Genomic DNA, 27,722 nt, shown 5'->3' with positions numbered 1-27,722 from the left:
ATCTCTGTCTTGCCTTTTCCCTGGTTTTCGGGGATCGGCAAGATAATACTGGGACTCCATAGTCCACTGGAGTAAAATAAATAAAGACCTGCACGAGCTCGAGCAGTTAGCCTGCTGGACGAGCGATTCAGCTCGCGGGTAAATCCTTCCTCAAGTGCAACAAAATGCAAATAAGAAAAATACAACAAAAGGAAAAAATCTTGGATTGAGGACAAAGATCTTAAAAACTCAACTTTGAATTCACATTTAAAAGAGAGAAGCAAAATGTGTTCACTATACCCTGCTTGTTTTTTTTCATATATATATATATATATATATATATGATGAAATAAAGATAACATTAGGCATATATGTGCTGTCGCATGGAGCCCAACACGGGCCACTAAGGCTGTGGAACTATAACACTATATTTAAAAAAAAAAAATACTAAACTACTTCATTCAAGAAAATTATAAGAAACAAAACGTAAGATTGACTGTGGCGATTGAGCAGTGAAGGGCACGCGCCAGTGAACAGAGAAAGCAAAAGGGGGAATAATCCCAGACTACAGATGAGTCAGTTTAGGCGCTTCTTGAATTCTTCCCTGAGAGTAGTGCGGTGTAAGGTCCGTGTACGTGCACGGAGCTGGCTCGCACGGCCCACGGTGATGGCTGTTCCCCATGGTAACTGCACCGTTGTAGTCGATATTGCCATGCGGAGGCTGTGAGAGATGTGTTAGGCCAAACACTGAGGCTCCCGTGCTGCCCATGCTATCCATGTAGTTTCCATTGCCACCGACATACACAGGACTGCCCTGCACATGCGTCGCGTAGTTATTGTTGCCTTGGAGATGGTGCGTATCGTACTCGGGCGTGGCTGCGCCGGTCCCCGGATACCGCTTCTGAGAAGGCGGGCAATTGCTTAAGGAAGTGTTAAGAGTTGGTGGATATGACGTAGGAAGGTTGTATGCGTTAGACTGAGATTTCCTATAGGATGTTGGGGACGGTGCATCGTAGGGTACGCTGTTTACCATCGAATGCACTGAACCTAAATATCCACCCCCTCCTCCTCCCACTCCACCTGAAGGCGGAGGAACAGGGCTGTGCGGGGACTGTCCTCCAGGTGACGGCAACATCCCGAGCCCTTTCTGGTCTTTTTTGTACTTCATCCTGCGGTTCTGGAACCAGATCTTTATCTGGCGTTCTGTCAGGTTGAGTAGATTAGCCATCTCTACTCGTCGCGGGCGGCAAAGGTAACGGTTGAAATGGAACTCCTTCTCGAGCTCCACCAGCTGTGCGCTCGTGTACGCGGTCCGGGCACGTTTTGAAGCGGCGGAGTGTGGCGGGCTCTTGTCTCCAGTACAGCTTTCTGCTGCTCAAATACAAAGAAGAGACTAATCAGCACAATGTAGGCTGCTAATATAGTGCAAAAATATAACTATATTTTGAATGTCTTCAGAAATAAGCATTAGCGAAATATATACATTTTGGCTTCGGTTCAGAGTCATTCCACGATGAAAAAACAGCGCCCCTAGTGGGACAAAGACATTTTAATGAAATCCTGCCTTGTGTGGTACATTTAATGCATTGTAAAAACATTAATAAACGTTATTGCTGTAATTGCACAGCACAAAATATATTTAATATAATAAACTTGTTGCTTAGAGCGTTTTAACACACTACATTACACACTACAGAGAGAGAGAGAGAGAGAGAGAGAGAGAGAGCGAGAGAGAGAGAGCGAGAGAAAGGAGCACGAGATAAAATCTACCCAGGAAGAGAAGCAGCGAACGTCTTGACAGCTTCTCTTATTTATGCTATACGGTTGTGTAGTTCCTTATGCACACTACACCTGAACTGGCTTGTTTTATCTTGTCGTTTCATTTTTGTACTTAGCTTTTACTTCTGTTTTCATAGTTCCCTTCTAGCGTGGATTAATACATAGCATACTAGCCAAGGTGACAAAACGAAAGTTTCCAAACAAATAAACATTATATATATATATATATATATATATATATATATATATATATATATATATATATATATATATATTTATATTTCTTTATTTATTTGTGTATATATATATATATATATTTATATTTATATTTCTTTATTTATTTGTGTGTGTATATATATATATATATATATATATATATATATATATATATATATATATATAGAGAGAGAGAGAGAGAGAGAGAGAGAGAGAGAGAGAGAGAGAGAGAGAGAGAGAGAGAGAGAGAGAGAGAGAGAGGCTTTGCAGCCTAAATGCCCTTAGTTGAAACTGTGGATCCGGAATACATTTAATCGAAAGGACTACACCAATCTCTAAAAAATACGATGACAAATTGAAACAGGTGCCTGGTTTGTTTATTTTTGTTGTTTATGGCTACTCTAGCACAGCGTGAAAGCTCTCTACAAATTACTGTCTAATATACAAATTAGGCCTACATTTTAATTTCGCTTTCACCTGTAACCATAAAATCACGATTTTACAAAAAGTATTTTTTATTATTCTTGGAAGCGCCCAATTATTATCGCACTTTATATTGAAAGCAAATATTTTGGTTCTTTACACAGGACATTACACTTTGTCTCACAACTACAATATCGACTAAATTAATATAATATTTAAGTTTCAAAAATGTCTACTGTAATATTGAGGGGAACGATAGATTATTTATAAGTGTAGCCTATATACTCGATATTTATAAACCTATCATTTCAAAGTCTGCCACTTATTTCAGAGTCTCGGTGTTCCAAAAACGTTATTATTAGACTACACGCAGCAATAACCTTGCCAATAGCCAGATTATGGACAATTACAGGCTACATGCCGCACTGGACAATCAAATTCTCGTGCTACCGTCATCTTTTACGTTATCTTACACCTTTTCAAATGTATGCCAGTAACAAATGTGGGGCCATACCTCCTAATTACTTACGACTGATTTATTAAATACTAAACGTCATACTAAACTTATGCCACAGTTTATAATTTTTTCGTGCAGACTTGCTAACTGTTAGAATCACCTGAACTGGTGCTACAGGATTTCTGTTTGGTGTTCTGACGTGACTCCTTCATCCAGGGGAAGATTTGCTTCCGGGTGGCCGATGTTGGGGAACCTTGGTTCTTAGCACTGTGGCCATTGCTTGAGTTTTGGGTTAGGGCACTGGGGGACGGCGCCCCGACGGACACCGTGGTGGGCTGATCACCGTCGGGTGCTGGGCTCTCCTGAGTGCCTTCGCCCTGCACGCAGCCTTCTGTGATGTCGCTGGGTTTGTGCAGCGTCGCGGAGCCTGCCGGGGACTGTAGGGAGCAGGCTGGTCGAAGGTAGTCACTATCCACGTGAAGATACTGCTGCGGATTGGCATCATAACCTAAGCCATTCGCTCTTTGATAGGAGTAGCCGCTGTAAATTGCCGAACTGTCGTAGTAGGTCGCCTTTTGCATCTCGCCGTTTCCCAGTGTTTATTTCACTAGCTGACAGGGTCCTGACACCGTTGTAGAAGAACATTGGCACAACGTGGTCACGTGACTCCCCTCCGCCAATTGGCTCCTCGGGTGAACCTAAGGCGAAAGGAGATACGGTGGGCGAGTGAAATAGGCCCTATCCATCTTACTTTTCAAAGCCTGGCTGACACTGAAGAGAGATCGGGAGGGTCGGTCGCCACTTACCTTATGGTGGACTGCAACAATAGCCAAATAACCCAGCCAACATAACACCATGAACACTGACAATACATAGGCTATATTCAAAAAGCATTAACAGCCATGGTCGGAAACTCCCTGTCCTGCTATAATAAAACTTCCCTGATAAGAACCTGTGTATATAAGTTACATACACGTGAGACAGCTACATTTTCTCTGCGAAACACACTTAAACTAACCACCCCCAAAACAAAGTCCGTTATTTCAGACGTTAGCTTGTGCCCGTTTTTCCAGTGTTGTGTGTAAGTATCTGGAGCATATTTTCTGTGTCCCGGCCTCTACGTGCAGGACTGAGCTCTATAGTCGGGAGAACCTCTTCCATTCCCACTCTGAAGCCTTAGCCCGCGCGCCACAGCTGTCCGTGACACCATAACGACCGCATTCCCCACCTTTCGCGAAGGCACAACAAAGATGGATGGCGGTCCTATGGGAAACCTGAAAAACCGGGCGTGCGTCTCTATGACCACGCCGTGAACCTTTCCTCGCCAGCCCATAATAATGGGTGCTGTCGCGCCTATACAGCACCCGCTGATGTATGAGGATTACCAAGTTAGGGAGAGAAGCAGATCAAGAGCCCCGTCAACTGATGGCAGGCGCATTTACGTATGGCATTAACTACAGCTAACCCATTAACGGAAATTACACAAAAATCAAAATACGATCTACATAGTAGACAAAACGTACTGTCTATATTGATAAGTCATAATAAATTCTAACCAACAATTGGAATGAAAATGCTTAAGCATTAACAGTGTCAATATGATAGCAAATGAATATAGCCTACTCTGTCCTGCCGTTGAGATGTCTTTAAGTACAGTTATTATATACCGTAATTTTACCAAAGATTTATACTACAAATTACTGAAGAATTTCATCCATTTTTTTTCCTACGATTTCTGACATTTTGGTTAGTCCTAATAGGTTGCATTCAATTTCACATAAATGCTTAGAAACAGAAATATATAATCAAGGTGTCCCTATAAGCTACAATTGAACATATGAAAGCATCAGCGCTTATGCATTTCGGACCCAAACTGTAGACTACCACAACAATATGGCCAACCTGTAACCTGCGAAAAAATAAAATAAATTATTATTATTATTATTATTATTATTATTAATAATAATAATAATAATAATAATAATAATAATAATATAGTTTTCTATTTAATAATATTCTTATTATATGGGTAACACAATGGAAACACGTGAGAACAGAAAACAGCTCTCGCAGCAGAAGCTGCTGGAACACAACAAGCTGAAGCAGCAGAACATAAACACTCATAAAGTGAGAAGAAAGGCCTTTTCTGTTTCTACACAAGCCATCCAAATTTGGCCCACATCAATTTTCTCTCTAATGCTATCTATACAGACAAAAGCTGTGAGAAGAGCGAGTCTCAGAGCATAGAGAGCCCCGCTGCCGCGCCGGGTGAAATCTGGTTTGCCTGTGAGTGAATGTGTGCATGTGTGAGTGTGAACTCTCCCTGAACCGAGATTTTAGTCGCGCGGTCATAAATCACAAACTCCGCCATTTAACAGCCACGCGAGAGCTCTGCTTCTTGCTCGCTTACCTTCCACTCTGACGAGCAGTGCGCAGCACGGCGCGAGCTTCTCTCATTCAGCGGCAGAAATCGATCAAACGCGGGTCCAGAGAAAAGTTAATTCGAGAAGACAGCAACAAAGCGCAAGCCATGCTTGGAAGAGTCATGGGAGACAGCAGCTGTAAAAGGAAGCGGCGAATCACACTCGAGCTGGAATAGAACTCAAAAATTCCTTTCTTGTTGATTTTTCCTTTTTCCCAACCGTTGAAGACCAGTAAAACCGCGAGATTACAAAAGCAGTTCCTTCTGCCCCGGTCATGCAAATAGGCCGCTGCCCATTCGCTTTAATTTACAGATGAAGTGCCCGTGTTCTAACGCTCGTTATTAAATCCGGCCATGGGCTGCGCTTAAATGAGTCCTGCAACATACACATTCAGACACGCTAACGCGCGCACACATTCGCTCGCACACTCCAGTGAACTCCCTCGAAACAGCGTCACCACAGACAAGAAAAATTATGCAAATGAAGTGGCGTCTTAAACCTAACTCCCTAGTTCTCCCTTGTAAGCGTGAATAGTTCATAGCTCATTAAAAGTATATAATGACCCCAATGGAATTTTGAGCACGTTTTCGGAATAACTAAAATCTGGTATGAAGGTCATAAAAACGATTTTAACATTTCTAATTTACAGTAAACACCTCTTTTTTTCTACTACCGGTGCTCCAGCTGGTAACCCTAAACCAACTTCATATCATTTGAGGCAATGTATCTTACACGTAATCTGATACATAGTTATATCTCGCAAGAGCAACACACATTAATTTCACTGTCGATGTGAAATTTACGTGCATTGTCAGGTCAAGCGACAAAGACAATATATTAAGGACAACGTAAAATGAGATGATTTCGGAACAATTGAATGATGGTGAATCATTTTATTTAATATGGCAACACGTCTTCAAACAAACGAATTTTCAGAAGTGGGTCTAGTGTTGCATCTCGGCCAAACATTTTTTACGCCTCCCAAAAACAGCTGTAAACAGGACTCTTTACCTCTTACAAACAGGGGAAGACAGCGAACAGAGAACGAGTTTTGGAGCGCGTGGGCTGACGCGTGGGATCCTAAAAATCCTTGAATGTGCATTTTTTGACAGAGTCAGCATTTCTGAACAAAAAATAAAGAATTATTTACGTAATTGTTTATATTAAACTGATGACTCTGGGATTTCTTTGACGAGTCACTAACTGTGAGGTTAAGTGTCAATAAACCAGTCAAGAAGCCTCGTGATATTCCATTACAGCAGACAAAGAGTTGAACGGGTATTTCATTAAACCTCGGCTCCTTACTGCCACGTCGCAGTGATTTAGTTAAGGCAGTAACACACGAAGAAGATATTTCTTGAGGAAGTGTTCAAAGAGACGAGTTTATAATGAAAAATTGCATCAGTAAGACAAGTGGAAGAGAGCAAATTATTCATAGGGATAGTGTGTGTGGGGGGGGGGATGTTTGTGTGTGTGTGTTTGTTTGTTTGTTTGTTTATGTGCGTCAGCCTTTATTAAGAAATATAAGCGAACAATAAAAAGCAAACTTACAGCAATAATCGATGAATGGCACAAGCGAACTTACCTTGGAAGGTGCGTAGACTCTCGCAGGCCTATGGCTGGATCTGTTTCATTTAGGTGGAATTCTGCGGGAAAAAAAACAAAATGAAATTAAAAGCTTGCATGCAAAGCCATAGTTGCTTTGAATAAATGGCCGAATCTCTTTGTGAAGTGTTGTAAAGTAGTAAAGTAGTGTATTGACTTCGTTTCATCAACATTATAAAAGTAATAATCTTAAAGATTTGAAATATATTAAATGCACCCCACAAAAACTGGTTTTAACAACAGTGGTAGTATGCATCATATGATTATAATCTAATAAAAGAGAATCAACACTTTGCTTGATCACATACAAACTAAACACAAAGGCTAATATCAAAGTAAAAGCCAGTTTCATATTAAATGAATCAGTTCGTAATTATTACAGTTGTATCGGTCTACTAAAACGAACAATAATATGCAAAATATACGTTTATTTTACATTAAAACTTAAACTGAAAAAAAAGGTTGCAAACCAAACAATGTAAACATTCTGATGGTCCACATTAGACAATACCAATGGGATTAACATAATGTCGGAGTTCAAAAAAATAGAAGCAATTGCATAAAACTATTGAAAATGCATCCACTGTACTTCTTTCTTTCTTTCTTTCTTTCTTTCTTTCTTTCTTTCTTTCTTTCTTTCTTTCTTTATTTATTTCTTTCTTTCTTTCTTTCATTTATTTCCTTTTTGTCTCCTTGCTAGCGAATTTGGATCGAATACTCATTAGCTCGTGAACAGCGGCTGCCCAAAGTCCCCCAGCCCATAAATCAAGGCTCGAGCGCCGTGACCTCGGCACAGTTGCGCGCTTCTGCACGATACTCCGTCTTGCATTATATCCTCGTTTCCCTTGCGAGCTCCCACATCAAACGACCCGCCACTGTTCCAGTGAGTTTTATTCGTTGTCTTGTGATTTATTTTTCCGGAGAATATCCCGTTTACACACTCTCTACAAACAAGTATGTTTAATAGAACATAACCACACACTAGAGTCCCAGAATAGGAGACATACTCAGCAGTTAGTAATTATTTAGCCTATACAAGCAATAACTGAAAAGTAAAATCTTTCTCAGGTGGCAAAACGACACAGGCCAGGAGACCTACATAACATTTTAAAATACAAAATATAAATGCCTTTGAATTAGTCAGGTTTTATCAGCTGCTTCAGAATATAAGATAAATCAGAACATAACCAACACGTTAAAACCAAACAATAATTTTTAAAAATAAGTAATTGTATAACAGGAAAACGTTCATTAAGCCTTATTAGTTTAACTGAATAAAATGGGACCGAGTAAAAAAAAAAACCTTTTACAAAACATTCATTTGGCCGATTTTATTTACAAACATCAAATAGGCCACGGCCGCTCCTGACAGTCAGTACACTCCTACGTCAACATTTAAGAAACAAAGTATCGGTCATACAACAAATAGAGGAATCAAATAGCCCAGTCAACAGATTCCAGGTGGAATACCGGATCGAAAGCTTTTGAATCCTGGTTTGAATTTTGGTTTAGAAATAAAACCAGTAGCAGTTGTCCAAGATAAATGACGCCAAGCCTGAGTACACTTGGCTCTGTTTCATAAGCGTGCTGCATGTGTAACTCTGATTGTTACAACATCTGTACTGTAATGAGTAAATATCGATTAGATTGTAAAGTAATCCTAACCTCATGGATAATCTTAGGCTCGGCTCTGTCATTCTCTGTTCTACACAGGTCTACTGCCAGTGACCTTTTCCGTGAGCTGCTATAACGCACGAGAGTAAGGAACAATCAACGGAAATACCTCAAAATAAAATCCATCCTCCTCGCACACAGGTCCTCACTCCTCGTCCGTGAAGAAAAACATACTAGTGCATGACATATAATACCGTCCACAAAACGAGCCTCTGGCCTGTTTCTCTAACCCTGTTTTACCCTTCTCTCTATCTATCTCTTCTCTCAATGTATCTTTCTCCCCAGTATGGTTCACAATGGCCCGACCCCACTCTCGTGAAGTGGGTTCGCATAGTCAGCACCATATCAGACCAAGGCTTTCCAGCACGCGCTCCCCCCAACCCCTAGCCATTATTTTGCACCCATATTATGCGCCCTGCTCACGTGATTCACGTGGTCTAACTTAAAAACCTTTATTTGAATCTGTGAATCATTAATGGGGGCCGTCTGGCAGGCAGACGAAGGGAAGAGCGAGCGGTGAGTGCTCGTGGTCCCGTTACTTCCGCTCGAAACTTCGGATTACGTCTGAGGTAGTCTTTTTCTGTGGCGTTTGAGTTCGTTGATTTCTTTTAACACCTCGCATTAAATGAACTTTTTTTTTTAGGTGACTGTGTGTAATGAGGTTGTTGTTATGGTGGAAGTGGTGTGTGTGTGTGTGTGTGTGTGTGTGTGTGTGTGTGTGTGTGTGTGTGTGTGTGTGTGTGTGTGTGTGTGTGTGTGTGTGTGTGTGTGTGCGGCGCGGGATGTGGTTGCGGGTGGTTGTTAAAGGTGAGGAGTGCCCCGGACGGTATATGAATGGATGTAATGAGTGGAGGGACTGGAGCTTTTCTGCGCGAGGAAATCCCTGTTTTATGGCTGGCATGCAGATCACTCAACATTGGCGTTTCTTCCTTTTATCAGGCGCTAAAGGGGCTTCCAGTTTGTTTTTTTTCGCATTGCTCACCCCCACCCCTTCCCTTTCTTATGAACGGAAATCATGTGCCCTCTTTGTATGATAGCAAAGGAGTACGTAGCTATCCAACAGAAATATGTGCAAAATTAACGTAGAGTTAATGCACTCGAGCGCAAGGTGGCCCTCTCCCGGTCATAACGGTCTCTATTTTTGTCGTTTTACTGAAGCGCCTGTAAAAAGGTTTAAACCTTTAAAGTCCAAAATGCAAAGTGCCCGAAACACAAGCTCTCCAGCAATACCGCGGTTAAGCATTTCAGATCAACAGATAAACCTGAAAAGTTCAAACCTTGCACGCTGTGAATGGCTGGAGTCGTGTATGAACTTGAAGTCCAGCTAATATCGCAATACAATAGAATAATGACAAATATTTCATGTAAGTTAAATAATCTACAAAGGAGTAACGATTAAGGCAAAATGAACAAGAAAACAACTGAAAGATTGGTGAGGAATGACCTGGCCCACGAAATATGTGATGTGCCACTTTTTGGCGCTTGTGTTCAGGCAACAGTTTTCAAACCGCAGGCTCGTCCAGCGGATGTGGTAGTCCTGAGCACCATTAATCAACTCACTTGGGCATGGAACCTCTCCCCATTCTCCAGCGTTCCTTTGTCCTATGAAAAACTTTAAACCAAAGTAAGAAAAACTTTATTTGACATAGTTGATTTTTACCTTTCGGGAAGTCATTTTAATGGTGTAAAACTATACTATCATTACTGTTAAAAACTCTTTAAGCAGAATTTAGAGTCCGACGGTGCCTACGACTTTGTAAAGATTTTATGAAGCCTAAATCCAGATTTTCACGTAATGAATTTTCTTCTCATAAACTGGGATTATATTTTGGGCTTCAAACATTCCCAAATTATTTTTAATTAGTGGATGTAAAGTTATTGTTTTTGTTTCTACTGAGTACTATACCGCGCTTGTCCTCTAAATCTGTATGCTCGCGGCGTCAGAAGAAGCTTCTTAAGTCCTTTAACCCGATACATTACTCGATACGTTTTCACTGTCTCACCTGAAAATAAATGACAACTTTACACTTAAATGATCTGGCTGGCAGATGTTCAGATGGATGCATATTCAAGCGTTACAGACACGTGTTGGCCTACGGAGCATTGCAGATTTCTTCCCGCTGTTATTCCGTCAACAGATTGTTACACAGCAAGGAGTTATCAGACAATTTGCCGGTCAAGTAAAGGAGCATGCCTTTCCTCAGTGTTGACATTTAGAGCTCTTACAGCGTGGATAACGTTACCGCCGCTCTCATTCGAAGACAACTCTTCTTTCTGGGTTTACAGCAGCCAACATCAAGTCTAATAATAACGCGACACTCAGCGCCCTTGGAGCAATCTTACGACGTTGTCCGCTTATTTGAAAGTACAACCTCACTGAATTTGCTATCCGAGACGGAAGACTGAAGGAACTATATTTTGTTTTGAGGTATTTTGAAAAAACAGCCTAATCGCATGTTGTTACTTTGACGCGCTTCTCCACATCCACAAATAAGTATGATATTGTTTCGCGTCATTATTATCATTAGTGTTATTGTTGTTGTTTTAATATGTGTCTAGACATTTTTTTTTCTTACTGAAGCACGGCTATTGATTGCAAGCTCAGTTAATATGTAACCACTGATTTTAAGGAGCTTTTTATAAGACTCAGAAGGACATCCTTACGTCAATCATGCCGAACACTGTAGACATTCATGCGTAAAGGCCCTTGGGTTGAAATAGGTCTTGTGGTAAAGATAAATAATTAATGGACACGGCAATGTTTGAGATGATCACAGTTTCTAGATACGTTTCATTTTTCCATGTTGAGCGCTTGTGTTGCGATTTGTTAGAACACTGTAGTTGCAATATAACGCATGAAAAATTAGACTTATTCTCAAATCATAAAATCATTTTACTCATCTAAACCGCTGTTTTGTCAATCTTGAACAGATTAAGTTATGATGTTCAGGTTTTAAAACTTCCTAATTACTGAAAAAACAAGATGTGCAAAAACATACCACTTATAATTACAGCTTATCGCGATATTAAGAATATAGCCAGGATAACATGATCGTTACTGACGTTTTCCTCTTATGATTTTGATATGTATATAGCTCTATAGCCGCCTGTCTGCACCGTAAAGCTTGATTTGGAAGCCTACTGTAAGATGTCTGCACTGTAAAGATTGAGATACTGAAAGGAACTAATACTGTAACCTGACAATTGTTAAATCACAGTGCTGTGTTTGGACATTATTTATCATCAAAAAAAATTTGTCCCAGTAACATCAATACATTTGTACATTATACCTTTCCAGTTTTCTTATGTTCAGTTTTACGTCATACTCACAGTGATGAACAAAACGATATGAATAATGACATAATTTTTTCAAAATAATTGAAATTTCTTTTTGTACTTACACTGACGTGCGGGAAATGTGAAGATCAGTTACAGAAGTAGCAAGACCTGGAGGCGGAGGACTTGGTGGTTACTGAATCAACGGTCGACGATAAAATGAAAAATATTCTCGAATTCTGGCATCTATTTCTGAGCTGGAGATATGTATTATTTAATAGGGTCACGTGAGCAAGTCAATTAAACTTTAAGCACGGTAGGTTGAGAAGTGACCTCAGTCTACGAGAGAAGTTTAAATTTCTGTCTGACGAGATCTCAGTCACAATAAATGCGCTGTCATTGATGAAACATTTAATTTCATAAATACTTCAGTGTCGCTAATTTCAACACACCCCAGAATCACGCGTGGGCCTCACTGGGTTGGCGCCAAGCAATACAATTACTTCACACGTTAAGGCCTTTCAGAACTATATATCAGGCAGATTAGTATACTATACAAATACATTGTTTCATTAATTCTTTATTTAACAGTTCTCTACACTTGCTCTCTCGAAAAAAAATAAATAAATTATATATATATATATATATATATATATATATATATATATATATATATATATATATATATATATATATATATATATATATATATATATATATATATATGAACTCCCTCTTTAGGCAAGGCTATATTTAAGTTCCACTACTGCCCCATGCGTCCAAGGAAAATACGTTCCCTGCAGGAGAGGGCCCTGGAGATGATGAGGTCAGAGGTTAGGGGTCATGCATAGTGCTGGAGTTTCATGATTGGACAGAGTCCCTGTGTCCCTTGCGTGAACTCAAAACGGTCAGAATCCAGCAGGTACTGCCTGACACGGAAAAAAATTAAACCCGACAATTTCAACGAAGACGAGCTTTGGGAGTCTGTTATAACAATAAACATTTCTGTTACAGCGTAGAGTCAGAGCAGGGTCGTAACTATCAATACATTTAGCTTTTGAAATCTCTGTTGCTGTAACGTTAATTTAAAAATGACGCGGTTTTATTCCATTGTATCATCATTGAACAGTGTTGAACAGGTTAAAAACCACAGTAATAATAATGGAAAACAAAGTATACCTTAAATGTAGTATAAGCAATATAAGCTGTAGTATAAGCGTAGACACGTGTGATTTAAGCACTACGCCTATGCCTAATTATCTTTAATATATTTATGTAAATCAGCTACATGTCTCATTTAATGAAAAATAATTCCTTAACATAGAATTCGGTATCATTCAACAAATATCACGTCAGGCCCAGCTACAAATAGAGGTAGGATTATGTAACAATAAAATATTATTTACAAGTTCATAAGTTAGCATTAAAAGTTTACATATGAAATTCTGCAGGTGTGTGAATAATATTCAGTTCCGTACTCATGACTGACCGACGCGATAAGAAGTAAGAAAAAATGTATGATCGTACAGATAAACCGAAAGGCGTTTTTCCTCAGTTTGTTAAAATATATATTTACCGTCACACTGCAAGACATACTGATACATACTGACAAAGGTGCAGAGGAATTACATGATTATGTTAAGCTGTATAAAGTCTACCTTTTATTTGTAACCTGTCGATATTCATTACGTTCGTGAATAAGCCTTCTGCAGAGTAATAGCACACCACATGAGCTATGAAAGTTGCTTTTGACATCAATACATAGGGTAACATCTAATCAAAGAAACTTTAACAAAGATTCAATTATTTTGAAATTTAGCACATAGCTCCATGTATAGGCCCATGACAGCGTGCTGATCGTACTGAACTGGCCAATTAACAGCGTGCTGATTTGTTTATTATTATTAAGTGATGGGATTCTATATATTTAAAGTGAATGCTCGAAGTTTCCCCCAAAAATCAACCAAGGTGCGTTTGCTGTGGTCCAAAGCAGCGATTCAGCAACTAATTAACTCATCTAATAACAGCACGTTTATATAGGTCAGACGAGTGTCTCCTCCGTAACGTGTTACTTAGAGTTAATGAACGCTTATTAGAGAAATTCTAATGAAAACATCTTTTGACGATGTTAATGTAGAATATAGCTTCTTATATATTTCCTGGACATAAACGCGTCTGATGTTCGCTTAACATGTTAAATGGGTCTATCGTAAAATTAGAACTCCTAAATTTTAACAAGGGATTATCTAAAGATTATTCACAAAACATTCATTTATTATTTATACTGATACAATTACTTGCGTATATACTAAAACAGCACAACAATATCCACCAATATACAAATAACTAAATACACGATTATTCACAGCTTGGATGACGTCATACAACACGCTCTAATACGTGGGACAAAGACAAACAAAACTGGGGTTTCCCTCTAGCACGAGATTTGTGCCTTCATGAGCTTTGTACACGCGCCATTGGACCCATCTCCATGAACTGGACATCGACCCGAATGCAAGCTCCACGCTTAGTCTACTATCCGCTGTAATAGTGTCTGACAGAGTTTAATATCGTTAGCAAACACGTTATCGTCCATACTTCAAGTTTAGTTATGCTAGGCTACGCCATTGTTCAATAAAAAAGAAAAATGCCATCTAACCATGTCGGACGGATACATTTTCCATCTGAAAATGTTTGAATTCAGAGGATAAGACGAGCGATGAAACAAACGAGCGGGTGGAGTGTAGCTGTCCCACCCAACTTTAAATAGAAAGTGACCCTGTGAAGTTTCGATGCGAATACTGTTCCGTGTAGTGTTCTGCCTCGCGCAGTTCTGTCGGTTCTGACGTTCCTCCGTAACTATAGGCTCGTTGAACACGGCGTGGGAAGCAGTGTCTGCTGATGCTGGTTCGCGTCCGTTTTGACTGGATGGTTGGAGGACGAAGAGTTCGCGGAGCGGATCTTTGTATTGGGCAACTTGTGATCTTTCTTCCACTTCATGCGGCGGTTCTGGAACCAAATCTTTACTTGTCGCTCCGACAAACACATGGTGTGTGCTATCTCCACCCGCCGACGGCGGGTCAGGTATCGGTTAAAGTGAAACTCCTTCTCAAGCTCCAGCGCTTGCTGGCGAGTGTAGGCGGTGCGTGACCTCTTAGGCGCTCCTCCAGAATAGTTAGCGGTCACTAAACAAACAATCAAAAATCAAGTAGGTGTTACCGATATTCACGGTCATGTGTGACTATGAACTCCACGTGGTTACTCACTAATAGTTTTAAACAGCACCACAATAGACAAATAGAGTTATTTGTTATATGACACGGGCTACGTTTCTTTATGTATTACTAGCCTATTACATTTTAATATAGACCTACTTTGAGACTTTGAGATAAGAGCCAGCAGCCCCGTATCTAAGAAAATTATTACCGAAAACACTGGTTAAATGATAGGTCGTCTTTGAGTTAGAAACAGATGCAGATGGCCCGGCAGAAACAAAACAGACAAAATTTACGACGGTTCCTAATTACCGCGGCAACGTCTCCGGGGTTGTAAATCGCTCAGATGAGGGACGAAAATGCTACTGAGCATGTTCTTGCGTTCCGATAGACGTTTTCCGCTGAGTTACCAGTGTTTTACTACCCATGACGTATACTTACTGGTATTAACGTGGACTTTCTTCATCCAGGGATAGACCACGGGCTCTTTCCCTTCTTGTGGGTTAGAGAGCGCCTCTGTGGCGACGCTGCAGTCCTTGGTTGCCGCCGCTCCCGTGCAGCTCTCGGTACTGAGGTGGGGCCCATGATTTGGGGTAACAGACTGAGGTTGTATGTGATGCCGATCGTTGAAATCGATTAGACTGTTGGTTGAGAGGTTACCGTAATCAAAGCTCGGGTCTTGATAGTTTGACCGCGGGTATGTTGCCTCTTCGTGATGGGGAAAACCCGAATCTTTCTGTCGCTCGTAGTAGTCAGAAGAGACGGGGATGTAGCCATTCTGTTGATACTCCTCACACGGTGGGAAAGAGGGTTCGATGTAATTTGAATTGATCAAGTAGGAACTCATGGTCATTAATTTGTGAAGTGCAACAATTCTAATTTTTATCGCGCTGTCGTTTTCCTGATCTCTCCAAAACCCACCTACTCCCCCTGTCAAATGTACAAAGTTGACTAGTCACGTGACTAAAGTGTCCAATCACAATCTACTGTGAGTGCCGTGTAAACAAGCACCAATAGCAGGCCAGGCGTAACGAAAAGTCGAATGGCCGATATTGCGTCCGTTTTCTTCTTAAATTAAAGTATAGATGGAAAATTCTACCAAGTTACCATCTGGCTTCATATAGATGACGAAAGATCGCACTGAGGTAAAGATGCCTACTAATAAGAATCACTATTCATTCAAAAACACTGGCCTATTTGGTGAAAAGGAAGAATTTCTGTCAAGGCATACATCTAGGTAATATCACACAGCTGAAGCGGTGATATAACGGTTAGTTAAGGTGATTTCACTATTCGAAGGCAACTACATTGTCTACTAGGCGATATTTGATAAGAAAGAGATCAACCAAGGCTCTGGACACCTTTTTTTCCGATTACCTAGTTATTACCAACATAAAACGTACAATTTATATGAGGTGACATCGAACAAGCATAATGAACTATCTAAATGTAACTGTCCTACGTACAGTACAGCAAATATCCTTCCTTTTAGAATATTTTACAAAGAATATCCTCAAAAACAACTACTAGTGCGTTATTTTTTCGAGAGGACTGAGCCAAATATAGCCAAAGCGCAGAGAGGCCATGCGATTGTAGCGTTCAGCGTGAGCAGGATCTCACTTTCAGTAGTGTTTCGTTGCATCTGCACCAGTTTATGTCATAGAAAATAGTGTGCTTGCGAGAGGCGCATTCCTTTAAGAAAACCTTTTGTGCCCTCTCCAAAAACATAAACACACTGCGTAACAACTTACCACACGTGGCTATAACACCTGGATAACAACTCACCATATACGGCTACGTGATAACAATTGCATAATAACTCGCCACATACGACTATGTGATAGTCTATGAATCAAATGGGAAAACAATTTTGTTACAATGTCGTATTATAATGCGTTACCCCACAACAAATTCACTAACGGCTCTTTAGAGGGATAGTGACTGATGTTTTAGCAACCAGATTAGATCAAGCAGTGATAGTGTAATCTATCTATCTATCTATCTATCTATCTATCTATCTATCTATCTATCTATCTATCTATCTATCTATCTATCTATCTATCTATCTATCGCTCTCTCTCTCTCTCTCTCTCTCTCTCTCTCTCTCTCTCTCTCTCTCTCTCTCTATATATATATATATATATATATATATATATATATATATATATATATATATAAACTTTGCTTCTTTTTGTTCTACTGACGTAGGTTCTGAAGATTTTTTTCCACCAGCTAGTTTTGTTTTTGTCTTCATCTTTATTCGCGCTATTAATGATTTATAATAATTTCAAAATATCTAAAATCTCAGTTATCAAGGTTTCACATAAATCAAGTTAAAAACACGTTTTTCTTTTATTTTACACAATATGGCCTCCATATTCATGTTCCTCTTTAATAATTAAACCGGCCGTAATCGGTTACATAGTCTGATTTAGTCTGTATCTACAGCAAGGCCACTAGCAAACACTTTAGCAACACCAGTCTGAAATATACAAATGCAAATACACTGGGATATTCAAATAACCTTCCAATAAACAATTCAACAACCTTTCAATAACGAAACTATGCAGTCTCCTTCTTTCAAATACTACACTGTCTTATAGAAAGACCCGTCAACCTTGAGCCCGCAGGCAGGAAGGTATCTCTGACCTCACGTGCCACGGCGCCTGCCCAAATAAACTGAAATGATGCCTACCTCCTCCTCCCGTCAAGTAGCTTGAACTCCGACAGTGTTCCATGCAAAACCTGTTTTTAATATCTAAATAAATATTTAGGTAAACATTTATTATAAATACTTTTACATTTATTTAAGAGTAATTATGTTTTTAAATTCCAAATCGAGAAATTTTCCAGAGCTCTCTGAGTCGCTTATTATTGAACTCAGGAGAGCATGTGCGGCCATACAGCGACAGAAGTGTTTGACTTCGTTTTGCCTGGCGAATTAATCGTCACTCAGAGATAACTTGGACTGACCTCTTAATGACTCGATTTCCATTCCTCCTCTGATTAATCTTGCTCATTGACAGTCTTTGTTAAACAACAAGGCGTGCCCTCAGAAACGACGACATTTTCATATTTGTTAGACGCAGTGACCTGGCTTTCACCCCGGCCTTGGACTTAGCTTCCTCCGCTGGGTTAGTGCCCAAGGGAGTCATCAGGGGTGCTTTCGGAGGTCGGCACTCAACAGCACCCAAAAAAAGATGAAGAATCATCAGCAAAAAAGTAGGCCGATGGGGCGGAGATCTGAATTTAAACCATTTGTATAATGCAGGCTTCCGTCTGTAAAAGACAGTGATCATCCCAGGGATTGCTATTAATATATTATTGTTATTGTTAATTAATATTGTTGTTGTTGTTGTTGTTGTTGTTGCTGCTGTTGTTCTTGTTGTTTAAAAGACACTGATCTTCCCAGGGATTGCTATTATTATTATTATTGTTTTGTTATTCGTGTGGTGGTGGTGTTAACAGCGTACTAAGTAGGCTAATGAGCTGTAAACTCAAAGGTTTAGTTTAAAAAGCTGTAGCAACAGACCCACCGTATTAGATTATTAATATATACATTCACAAATGCTATTAAAAGCTGTTTGCGTCCTTCTGGAAAAATAGTGTAGGCCTTCAATTGAACGGTCAGCGTACCTACAAACCTGAGCGTTACCACATGATCTTTCACGCAGACACAATGTCTGATTCTTAGGAGACCCGTAAAATCTGTCATATTGCCATTTCTATAAACTCCTATTTAAACCTTCTGGTTTATAAATGTTATATAGGTTCTTGTTATTGACACATTTTATTCTCCCAACTCCACATTCAGATAAGTAATTTGGAGAACAACCTACATGATTTACAGAAATTATAGAAAATATAGCCTGGAATTTAATTAAACTAATTTACGCAGAGCAGGATGAATATCCTTTCCTCAGACAGAACGCTTTATATACCATGCACTCACTAAGTAAATCCAGATCTTATTCACAATTTTAAATTTATCAGTGCACATGTATTCCCAAAATTTACCAATATAGTGTAAAAAAATCAGATGAATTTCTAGAGCATTATTTCTGAAATCAGCATTGTTTTTCTCAAACATAAAATTCTAAATATGGCGGTAAAACCACACAAGGTTTTGACAAAAGACTGACAAAGTTAGCATAGATAGGCATTGGAAAGATGAGTAACTGGCATCACAGATACGATGGTAATATGGCACACTTGGCTGTAAGATGACTTACCAGGGCTACTCGCGCAATACCGAAAATTCAAACAAAATAATTTGTAACCATATACTTACGTTCTCATTTGGATACACATTTACGTTCTTATGTCAACATTTAACATGTCAAAACAATGGTGCTACTTTCCCACTGAAATAACCAAAACCTAAAATTAAACTGTGTAAATAAATAGCGCAGTTAAAAATCTTACCTAGAGTTACAACACCTACGCTGAGAAGACATATCTCTATATCTAACTGCTCTGTCTAGCCCAATTGTACTGTTAAGCTATTTGTCTGTTTTGCATGTTTATGATAATTTCACACTTTTTACACATAATATGACAAATGCAATGTATAACATTTACTTAAACGAAATCGAAATTATTTTGTATTAACTCTTTGCAAAGAAAATATACTCAATTATTAAATTAATAATTCGCTTGTTACATTTCAAAACCAGCTTTTAAAAATATGTCTTTGATTTGTCAGAGCGGAATACAAATGCAGTTGAAAAGCGTTTATGGGATTGCGAACTGATAAAACTGCAAGCCTTAGATGTAACAAGAAAAGGTTCATAGCCTATCCTGTAGATTCAGCCATTCTGACGAAGTAGAGATAAGGCAACAGTTAATAGATATTTAAATGAATTGATTTCGGTTTTGTGCTATCTACTGTTTAGACAATTAATATGTTAATGAAATAACACCCTAAAAAGTATTACGGTGCCATTTCTTGCCATTTCATTAATTTCGTGACGGGCAACTAAGGAATGTTTCACATGCTATAATGTACAACTAAGGATTATTTAGGTGAGCCAAAATCCCTTAAAATGAGCTGGAGAGACAGCCTGCCCGCATATATACAGCGTGAGAATATCAATCGTAGCATGTAAATGTTGCCCGGGTCTTTTGCTCATCAAATCTGATTTATTCAAAGGAAGTTCACCAATCAAGCCCTCCAATAAACCCCTGACACTTAATCTTAGCGGCACAGGCGAAGGAGGCAGCCTCTGGAGGTTGCTAACCCAGGGTCATTCGGCTTGCAGAGTTCATCGCGAGGTTAGCCCCGAACTCGCGCGATTCACAGCTTTTCGATCTTTTGTGTCATTATAACACTGGCATCGCACTCTACCAGAACAGATGACGGCGACGTGTTCATCAGTACACTTTTGACCCCAGCCCCCCCGACCAACTCCTACCTTTTATAATCTTTCTCTTCCCCTTTACAATGTTTCTCTGTCTATGCACAGATAGACACAGCTCTTTTACAATAAAGTTTTCAATGAACGCTCTTGAATATTTCAGTTTCAACATTTGTCGTCTCTCCCTCCCCCTTTCTCTCTCTGTCAGCGTGTGCGCACACACACAAACTACTAATTAAGGTATAGATGCGTGATGATTCTTTCTCTTAATCTGTTTCTCCCGTACCGGGTGCAGGGGCGCGCAGTGCGGGTGACAGTGAACTTGGCCAAAAGCGAGCTCTGCTGGTGGCTCACGGCGCGTGCACGTTCATCTTCCTGCCGCCGCTGACCTCGCGGTGAACCAAGAGTAGGGACATTTTTTTCTCTCTTCTGTCTCATTCACTGGTTCATTCTGTCTCTCCTGCCCCCACTTTCCTAAGTAACCATTTTCTAATTAACCAGAACCTCAAGAGGATTCCGTGGTCTAATTGTCCTCTGGCGTCAATAGACCGTTATAGTGGACGTTAATTAATGGTTATGGTACAATTTTAAAATTTTGGTAGTAAAGGCTAATGATGAGAAAGTGTGATGAAAGATTTTGATAAACGTATTTTTGATAAATGTAATATTTACATTCCTCTCGGAAAGGTCTTATTACTTTTCTGATTCATTTATGAGTCTGTGTGCAGCAGTTTATAACCTAAACATCACTGAAAAACATGAACGTATAAATTGACGAGCTCAGACAGTGAACTCGGATTATTTAAAAGTCAGTACAGGAATCTACATAGCCGTAGAAATAGGCAGGAACTACTGAAGTGCACCTGAAAAGACCAACCCGGAGGCGCCGAGTTGACTGTACAGACGGGGACAAGGCATGTGTGGAAGAACATTCGAATCCCTTAGTAAACTTTCATTCGTGCAATCAAACCGCACAAACATTGAAAACCGCTACAGAAACACGGACACTGAACAAAAACATAACTGTATATTGTTCTGTGCTCGAGGAATATAGGATTCATTTGTGACCTAACGTTTGATTCTGTACTAGTGCATGTCATAAGGTGACGTCTGAGTGTGTTCTCGCTCTAAATGAAAGCCAACATATACAATTTCTAACCTTGCAGACCAACAAAGGGAAAGCATCAAAAATATACAGTTTAAATATATGTCATATTTCAGAAGTATTCTATATGCGCCATGTTTACTAGAACCATTAGTATTTGAAGTTTGTTTTCTACACACCAAAAGGCACCCTTGCACGCGGCTCCAAATACTGGGTCTGCGCGCGCATTGAACGACGATGCGCTTCACATTAAAGCAGATGAAGAAAATAAGGACATATTAATTCAGGGTATCACTATATATGGGTACAAACGGCTCTGTCCTCGCTTCCAAAACCCCGAAAACGTCCTAGAGTTCTGTCTGTGTTTACAAAACCACCTCTGCAACATCACGAACATAATGCAGAGAGGGGAAACTTTCCTGAGAATGTAACTTAACAGCTCACCACAGGAGAAAAAGATTTAAAACACAAGGAATCAAAACACACTTACCACAAGGCAACTCTCGCCCTGCGGAGCAAACCCAGTCGTCGTGATTCCAGTCCATAGCGAGATGATATGCAAGAACCAACGGTTGCAACTTTCAAGGAACGCCTCTACCGTCTACAAAAAGAATCAAAGTAGCTCCGCGTCAGTGCGATTAGATGTTATATGCAATATACTGTCGACTCCCCAAAACCATAAACCCCCTTTAATGGCCACCACGTGACTGTTTAATGGGCAGCGAGCCTATCTGTCCTCGCGCCCTGGATGATTTTTACGACCTGATTCATGGGCTAAGCCTCCTTCTTAGTTCCACGGCCCAGTGTTATGAAGGCAGAATGCCACAAGGCCTAATTAAGTTTGCAAGTGAAAATTCTGAGCTATTTTCCATAGAGAAGTACAAACTGGTCACTGAAGTACAGTCTCTGCTAAGACAACAGCAAGGGAACCAGATGTTCCCCGCACGCACAAACCTAGCACGAGTGCTCCTACCTGTTGAACGTTCTGACAAGGCGTAGAAAGTCAACCTTTCCCCCCAGAACATATTGGCTTCCTCAAAGAAATCTTAAACGGAAATACTTTCATTCCGTTGAACTGAATATTTAAGATAACATTTGAAATCCAATATTTTAACTTTTGTTAATGTTTTATTTCATGTAACAATATTTTACTTAATACTAGCCACCACATAATGGTTTAGCAATACACTACATTTTTACAGAAATCAAATCAGTTACACAGTAAACACTTTAAAGAAATGTGACGCAGAAGCGAAATAAAAATTTTTATTGGCTTAACCTTAAACCATAATTACCAGCGACATTATTATATCCGCTGAATTTCCAGTTGTCGCCTATTTATTTACAAAACTTCATCAGATAGCAAAATTACAATAATTTGCCTAGAACGTTAATTAGAAACTAAAGATGAATACTGCGAGTAGTTGTCTTTATGGGATAACGTGCAAACAAATTTCACAATGTACTGCTATGTTTTTACAGCAGTGTTAAAATATAGTAGGACCCCCCCCACACACACACACACACACATACACACGTAGACACACGAGCGCGCGCGGCCCACTACCTCCGCCTAACTGCAAAAAATGTCTATAAACTCACCTGAAATTTGCGATGAACAAAATAAACATATCCATCAAGACATATTTACACATTACACAACACAGCACAACCTTTATTACCCAATATGATCTTCACTTTTATCATCCTTTTTATAAGTGCAATATAAGCTACCGTTTACATTTTACGAAATGCATTCGGTGGATACCTCAAACACTTTTCTCCAAAATTGTAGATAAGTAATAATAAGTTAATTTACACTTTCATATGGATATTCTAATTCTACACACGACTTTAATATGCAGCGGTGCATTTTACTTCAAAACCCATAGGAAATGCTCAGATCACAAGCAACAACGGGGAGTTCAATGTGTCACAGACTGTTGCGCTCAGGAAAGGGGAAAAGCTCATATCCCGTATTAACTGAGCGGACACTTTTAACACAGACACACACACACACACACACACACACACACACACACACACACACACACACACACACACACACACACACACACACACACACACTCAGGGCCGGTATAAACCCCCCGCAGCCGCCATGCTCATACTTTTCATCTTGTTGTCCTTTTTCCATTTCATTCTCCGATTTTGAAACCATATTTTGATTTGTCGTTCTGAGAGGCAGAGCGCATGTGCAATTTCTATCCGCCTGCGACGAGTCAGGTACCGGTTGAAGTGGAATTCCTTCTCCAGCTCAAGTGTTTGGTAGCGCGTGTAGGCTGTTCGCGCCCTCTTTCCCTCTCGGCCAGCCAAGTCTGTAAATATCAAAAGGTCCAATTCCTTAAACACCAGAAAACGTAAGATAAACAAACAGATAAGCTCAAAAAGAGGCACTTTTAAAACTGAAACTACGGTGTTTTGAAAATTAGCTCTACACTATTAAAATATACACCTGTAGACAGCCAACATGCAAAGAATTAGATACACATAAGGTATCTAAATAAACATTTCGACTGTATTTATTTAACAAAAATAATGCATACATGCAAAACATAGTCTTATTATACATTCATTTACCACAACATTTTTCCGTTCTTAAAATGGTATCGATTGAAACTTCTAAGACACAAAACATGGCAAAATAAACAAGGGGAAATAAGAACTGCCTTTATCTCTTTTTTAATAATATTTTACCGTGACTTAGGTGAAGTTTTCGCATCCAGGGATATATTTGTGGTTGAGGGGTTTCAGACACACACTGTGAAGTCGCCTGCACACTTCCCGTCGCTTTCTCTTCCTCCATGCTGGTGCACGTTTTGGGGACGTCTTCACAACTCAGAAACGCGTCACCGCCACTGGACGCAGAACCGGTAGAATTCGGCATGGAGTTTTTTAGGGCGCGATGAGAAGGTTCTCTAACTGGAGAACATTCGACGGAGGAGCACGCGAGAGTGTCAGGGGGTGGCGATTGCGAAGGCGCATTACTTGCGGTGACCGGTTGATTGTATCGTGCATCGACAGGCGTCGCCGTTGGGCTATGACTATAGCTTTGAGCTCGTTCACCGGAGGAGACGAAGTGGTCAGTCGTGGAACGGCCGGTGCTGAGATCCATTCCATTGTATCCATAGCCATACCTGCTGGAATGCATGCTCGTAGAGTTCCTGTATTGGTCACTAGAACTATGATCTCCATAGTTGTGTAACGGATAATCCGCGCCATTTGGATAGCGACCGCAGAATGAGTTCACAAAATAAGAGCTCATTGGTTGTCACTGATTATCTTATAATTGTTTAGTCGGTGTTATTACAGCCGTGGAGAGAACAATAGCGGATGCGCTTGATTTGTGTCTCTTGATGGTTTTGAGCGTCTATTGCGCCTTGCACAATTTATGATGAATTATGGAAATGACTGAGACACAGACTTCACGCTCTCTTACGTATGCGTCCAAATATGGGGTACGGCTTGAAGTCACGTGTTTTTGTTGACCAGTCGTAAATCCTCTCCGATGACCTCCAGCGGTAAACTGGCGCGCAAGCAGGAAATCTGGGTGGTATCTTTTAAGACGAGAGCGCGCACCAGTGTATAGGTAGTGGCCGGTGTCTGTTTAGAATTGTAGTTGTGCGCCACCCTTTGGTAAAATAAGGGAATTTCCAATATCTCCAGTCCCAGGACAAAGCAGTTACAGGGTCATGCAGAGGTTAACGGCTTTGCTGCAGAAAAATTATTGCTTCTAAGACAATGCACAATGCTCTGACGTCTCTATGAAAGACGAAATATTTGTTGAATGCAATGGAGTCTAATAGATCAAATTAATCTAATGATCAAATGGAAGACCACTACCAACAATTCTTCAAAGTATGTACATTTATATGCTACAAAAGGCTAGTCCAATCCAAATGGAATTGTAACTGTTTTTTTTATGCCTTGCATAAAATTAATGTTACTTTCACCGTAGCCTTAAGTTTTTGGTTAATACACTCTAATAAAATCGTTGGTACTGTCTCGAGATAAGATAAACATTTAGATGACCTTTAAATTCTGAATATGTATGCTATTCCTATCTTTTCGTGGCGATATAAATAGTTATTAGATTTAAGAGATAGGGTCGCAGCTTTATTGATTATCGCGAACGGTAACAAATCGATCGGTTGAGTAACTGTTGCTTTAAGTCATTGCATATATTAATGCAAAAAGATAGGTCCTATGTGTTTTTTCTTGTGTTGGGGGAGTTTGTTGCCATTGTGATGTTTTTCTTGTTTATGTGATTGTTGAGTACAGTGGTCATTTAAAAGGAAGATGAATTTCTTCTTCAACATGCGATTTCCTTTTTTATATTCTCATGCACTCTTTTATATGCTCATTAAATTACCGATTTTACGCGACGAACATGGGATTCGGTGTCTAACGTCGTGCCTCAGCAGCGGAAGAGCGCCAGCATCTTTACTCTATACTGCCCAAATGACGTAAATGACAATGACATTGTGTCATGTATATCGAATCATCAGCTAGACATAATATAATATAAGTAGACCTTTACACATAGGCAAATAAAGTAGTCGGATCGATTCATAACACTGGAACATGGCTAATTGTGAATGTTTGTCACAGTGACACAATTGTACCTCAGAATGACTGCACAGATATCATTATTGACACCTTAAAACGTCAGTGACAAAAATCAAGGCTCTTAAATTTGGAAACAAACTTAAGGTGCATATATTCATTTAACCTTGGGAACTACAGTCCACTCCCTGCCAACGTCCAGAACATAATTGCCTCAGGCGTTATTCATTTGTAACCATGCAAAGCAAAAAACAAACAAACAAACAAACAAACAACAACAACAGCAACAACAAACGCAACATAATCACGCAAAAGGTTGTTTTCGGTGCTGATTATTTTCAGTTATCTTTAGCGTTTATAGCACAGCAAACCTACAACACCACTTCGTAAAAACAGTATATGATTGTGGTGGTGATAATGACGCCGATGGTGGCAAAGAAACAAAACACTTCATTTTATACATTAGACACTTTCGGGCTACGGTACGTAAAAAAGGCCTAAGTGCTCGACAGGGAGATAAGTAAAACAGAATAAATAGCATTACTATAGTTCGAATGCATGTAAAGATAAATGCAAGACTGTCATGGTAGACCAAATGCAGGATTGTATTAGGATACTCAAATACGAGAAAAAGTCACAAACACACATTCACTGCTGCGGCTGACCAAATGCTGCTAAATATGCTGTTACGTTTTAGGATGGACAGTGAATTGCAGATAAAATCACATGCTTCAAGGGGAAGTTATAATGGCTAGGTTGGTCCATTAAAATTGCTAAAAATATCTGATTAAACGCGTCAAAAAAGAAATAGCTTATGGAAAGCAATATAATATCTACAGACGTACAAATAAATAATACCTTCTACTGTTAAAGAGAAATGGGATATTCTAGAAAGCATGAATTTCTAAACAGCCAGGAATTCTTCATTTAATTTTAACATGCAGAGCCTTTAGTGTCTTTCATAACATTTACTTTAATATGAAACCAGGAAACTGTTGTGTTGCTAACTGCATTGAGCATTATGTCACAGCGCCACCAGAAGGCAGGTTTAAAGTGTATCTTCAGTTCAAACTAATCCTAGTCCAAAACAGAGACATATGTTGCATATGTTAAAGTAAATCTGTCTGGCGCCCCAAAACTGGCGTCACACAACAAACTTATATTCATTCAGTATAAACTAAAAGCAGTACGTCTTGCGAACACAAAGGTAATGTTTCCTCCCTCGACTTGATTACATGAATCGATGGTTCTATTGACCCACGACGGAATCAAACGCAACACAGGCAATAATAACTACAGTAACAAGCATTATTATTGTTGTCGTTATTCGTGTACTCGTGTCCTTTGTATATTCTTATTAAATTAAAAATCGCATATGATTACAGCTGTTGGTGCATTTAAACATGACGACGGTCCCGTAATCCTACCCGTGACGGTGTTCGGTGCTCCTTCCAAGCAGCAGAAACAAGTACAAACAGCTGGGCACGCGCGGGAAACGGAAAGCATCTGACAGCTCAGTTCATTCGTCGTGCAAGGCTTCATCCCAGTAGTGGTCAGCACTCCGTCTAATTGACGGCGCCTTGCCAATGACTCTAAACAAACCTGTAACTACAGAACTACAAAAACAAA

The 27,722-nt window shown here is 39.7% G+C and overlaps 3 protein-coding genes across 8 annotated transcripts; all 3 read right to left on the bottom strand.

Annotated features, from left to right (window-relative positions):
- Window positions 1-476: 476 nt before the first annotated feature.
- hoxa3a (homeobox A3a) lies at window positions 477-27,651 on the bottom strand. 6 transcript variants are annotated; one of them, XM_027014908.3, is made up of 4 exons: window positions 27,521-27,651; window positions 6,863-6,923; window positions 3,015-3,552; window positions 477-1,350 (listed from the first exon to the last, which is right to left on the bottom strand). In XM_027014908.3, the coding sequence occupies exons 3-4, from the start codon at window positions 3,433-3,435 to the stop codon at window positions 545-547; spliced, it is 1,227 nt and encodes a 408-aa protein (XP_026870709.2). In that variant the 5' UTR covers window positions 3,436-3,552; window positions 6,863-6,923; window positions 27,521-27,651; the 3' UTR covers window positions 477-544. The 6 variants fall into 6 exon arrangements, with proteins under 6 accessions (XP_026870709.2, XP_026870706.2, XP_081554192.1 ...); XM_027014905.3 differs by lacking the exon at window positions 27,521-27,651 and adding an exon at window positions 22,000-22,110; XM_081698066.1 differs by lacking the exon at window positions 27,521-27,651 and adding an exon at window positions 17,743-18,016.
- hoxa4a (homeobox A4a) lies at window positions 13,901-17,017 on the bottom strand. Its single transcript, XM_027014915.3, has 2 exons — window positions 15,489-17,017; window positions 13,901-15,017 (listed from the first exon to the last, which is right to left on the bottom strand). The coding sequence occupies exons 1-2, from the start codon at window positions 15,898-15,900 to the stop codon at window positions 14,692-14,694; spliced, it is 738 nt and encodes a 245-aa protein (XP_026870716.1). The 5' UTR covers window positions 15,901-17,017; the 3' UTR covers window positions 13,901-14,691.
- hoxa5a (homeobox A5a) lies at window positions 22,739-27,510 on the bottom strand. Its single transcript, XM_027014914.3, has 2 exons — window positions 24,225-27,510; window positions 22,739-23,845 (listed from the first exon to the last, which is right to left on the bottom strand). Exons 1-2 carry the CDS (start codon window positions 24,790-24,792, stop codon window positions 23,598-23,600), a joined length of 816 nt encoding a protein of 271 aa, XP_026870715.2. The 5' UTR covers window positions 24,793-27,510; the 3' UTR covers window positions 22,739-23,597.
- Window positions 27,652-27,722: the final 71 nt, after the last annotated feature.

Source organism: Electrophorus electricus, chromosome 2 (assembly GCF_041902795.1).
Source record: "Electrophorus electricus isolate QZ-2024a chromosome 2, ASM4190279v1, whole genome shotgun sequence".
Lineage (NCBI taxonomy): Eukaryota > Metazoa > Chordata > Actinopteri > Gymnotiformes > Gymnotidae > Electrophorus > Electrophorus electricus.
Note: the sequence above shows the minus strand (reverse complement) of the source record. Positions and strands in the feature narration are given on the sequence as shown.

Excerpts from the sequence above, each read along its gene's own strand:
- hoxa3a (XM_027014908.3), bottom strand. The coding sequence starts at position 3,435 with ATGCAAAAGGCGACCTACTACGACAGTTCGGCAATTTACAGCGGCTAC. Across the intron at positions 1,351-3,014 it reads ATCCTGTAGCACCAGTTCAG|CAGAAAGCTGTACTGGAGAC; the intron begins GTGATTCTAACA and ends GTATTTGAGCAG.
- hoxa5a (XM_027014914.3), bottom strand. The coding sequence starts at position 24,792 with ATGAGCTCTTATTTTGTGAACTCATTCTGCGGTCGCTATCCAAATGGC. Across the intron at positions 23,846-24,224 it reads AAAACTTCACCTAAGTCACG|ACTTGGCTGGCCGAGAGGGA; the intron begins GTAAAATATTAT and ends TGATATTTACAG.
- hoxa4a (XM_027014915.3), bottom strand. The coding sequence starts at position 15,900 with ATGACCATGAGTTCCTACTTGATCAATTCAAATTACATCGAACCCTCT. Across the intron at positions 15,018-15,488 it reads GAAAGTCCACGTTAATACCA|TGACCGCTAACTATTCTGGA; the intron begins GTAAGTATACGT and ends TTGTTTGTTTAG.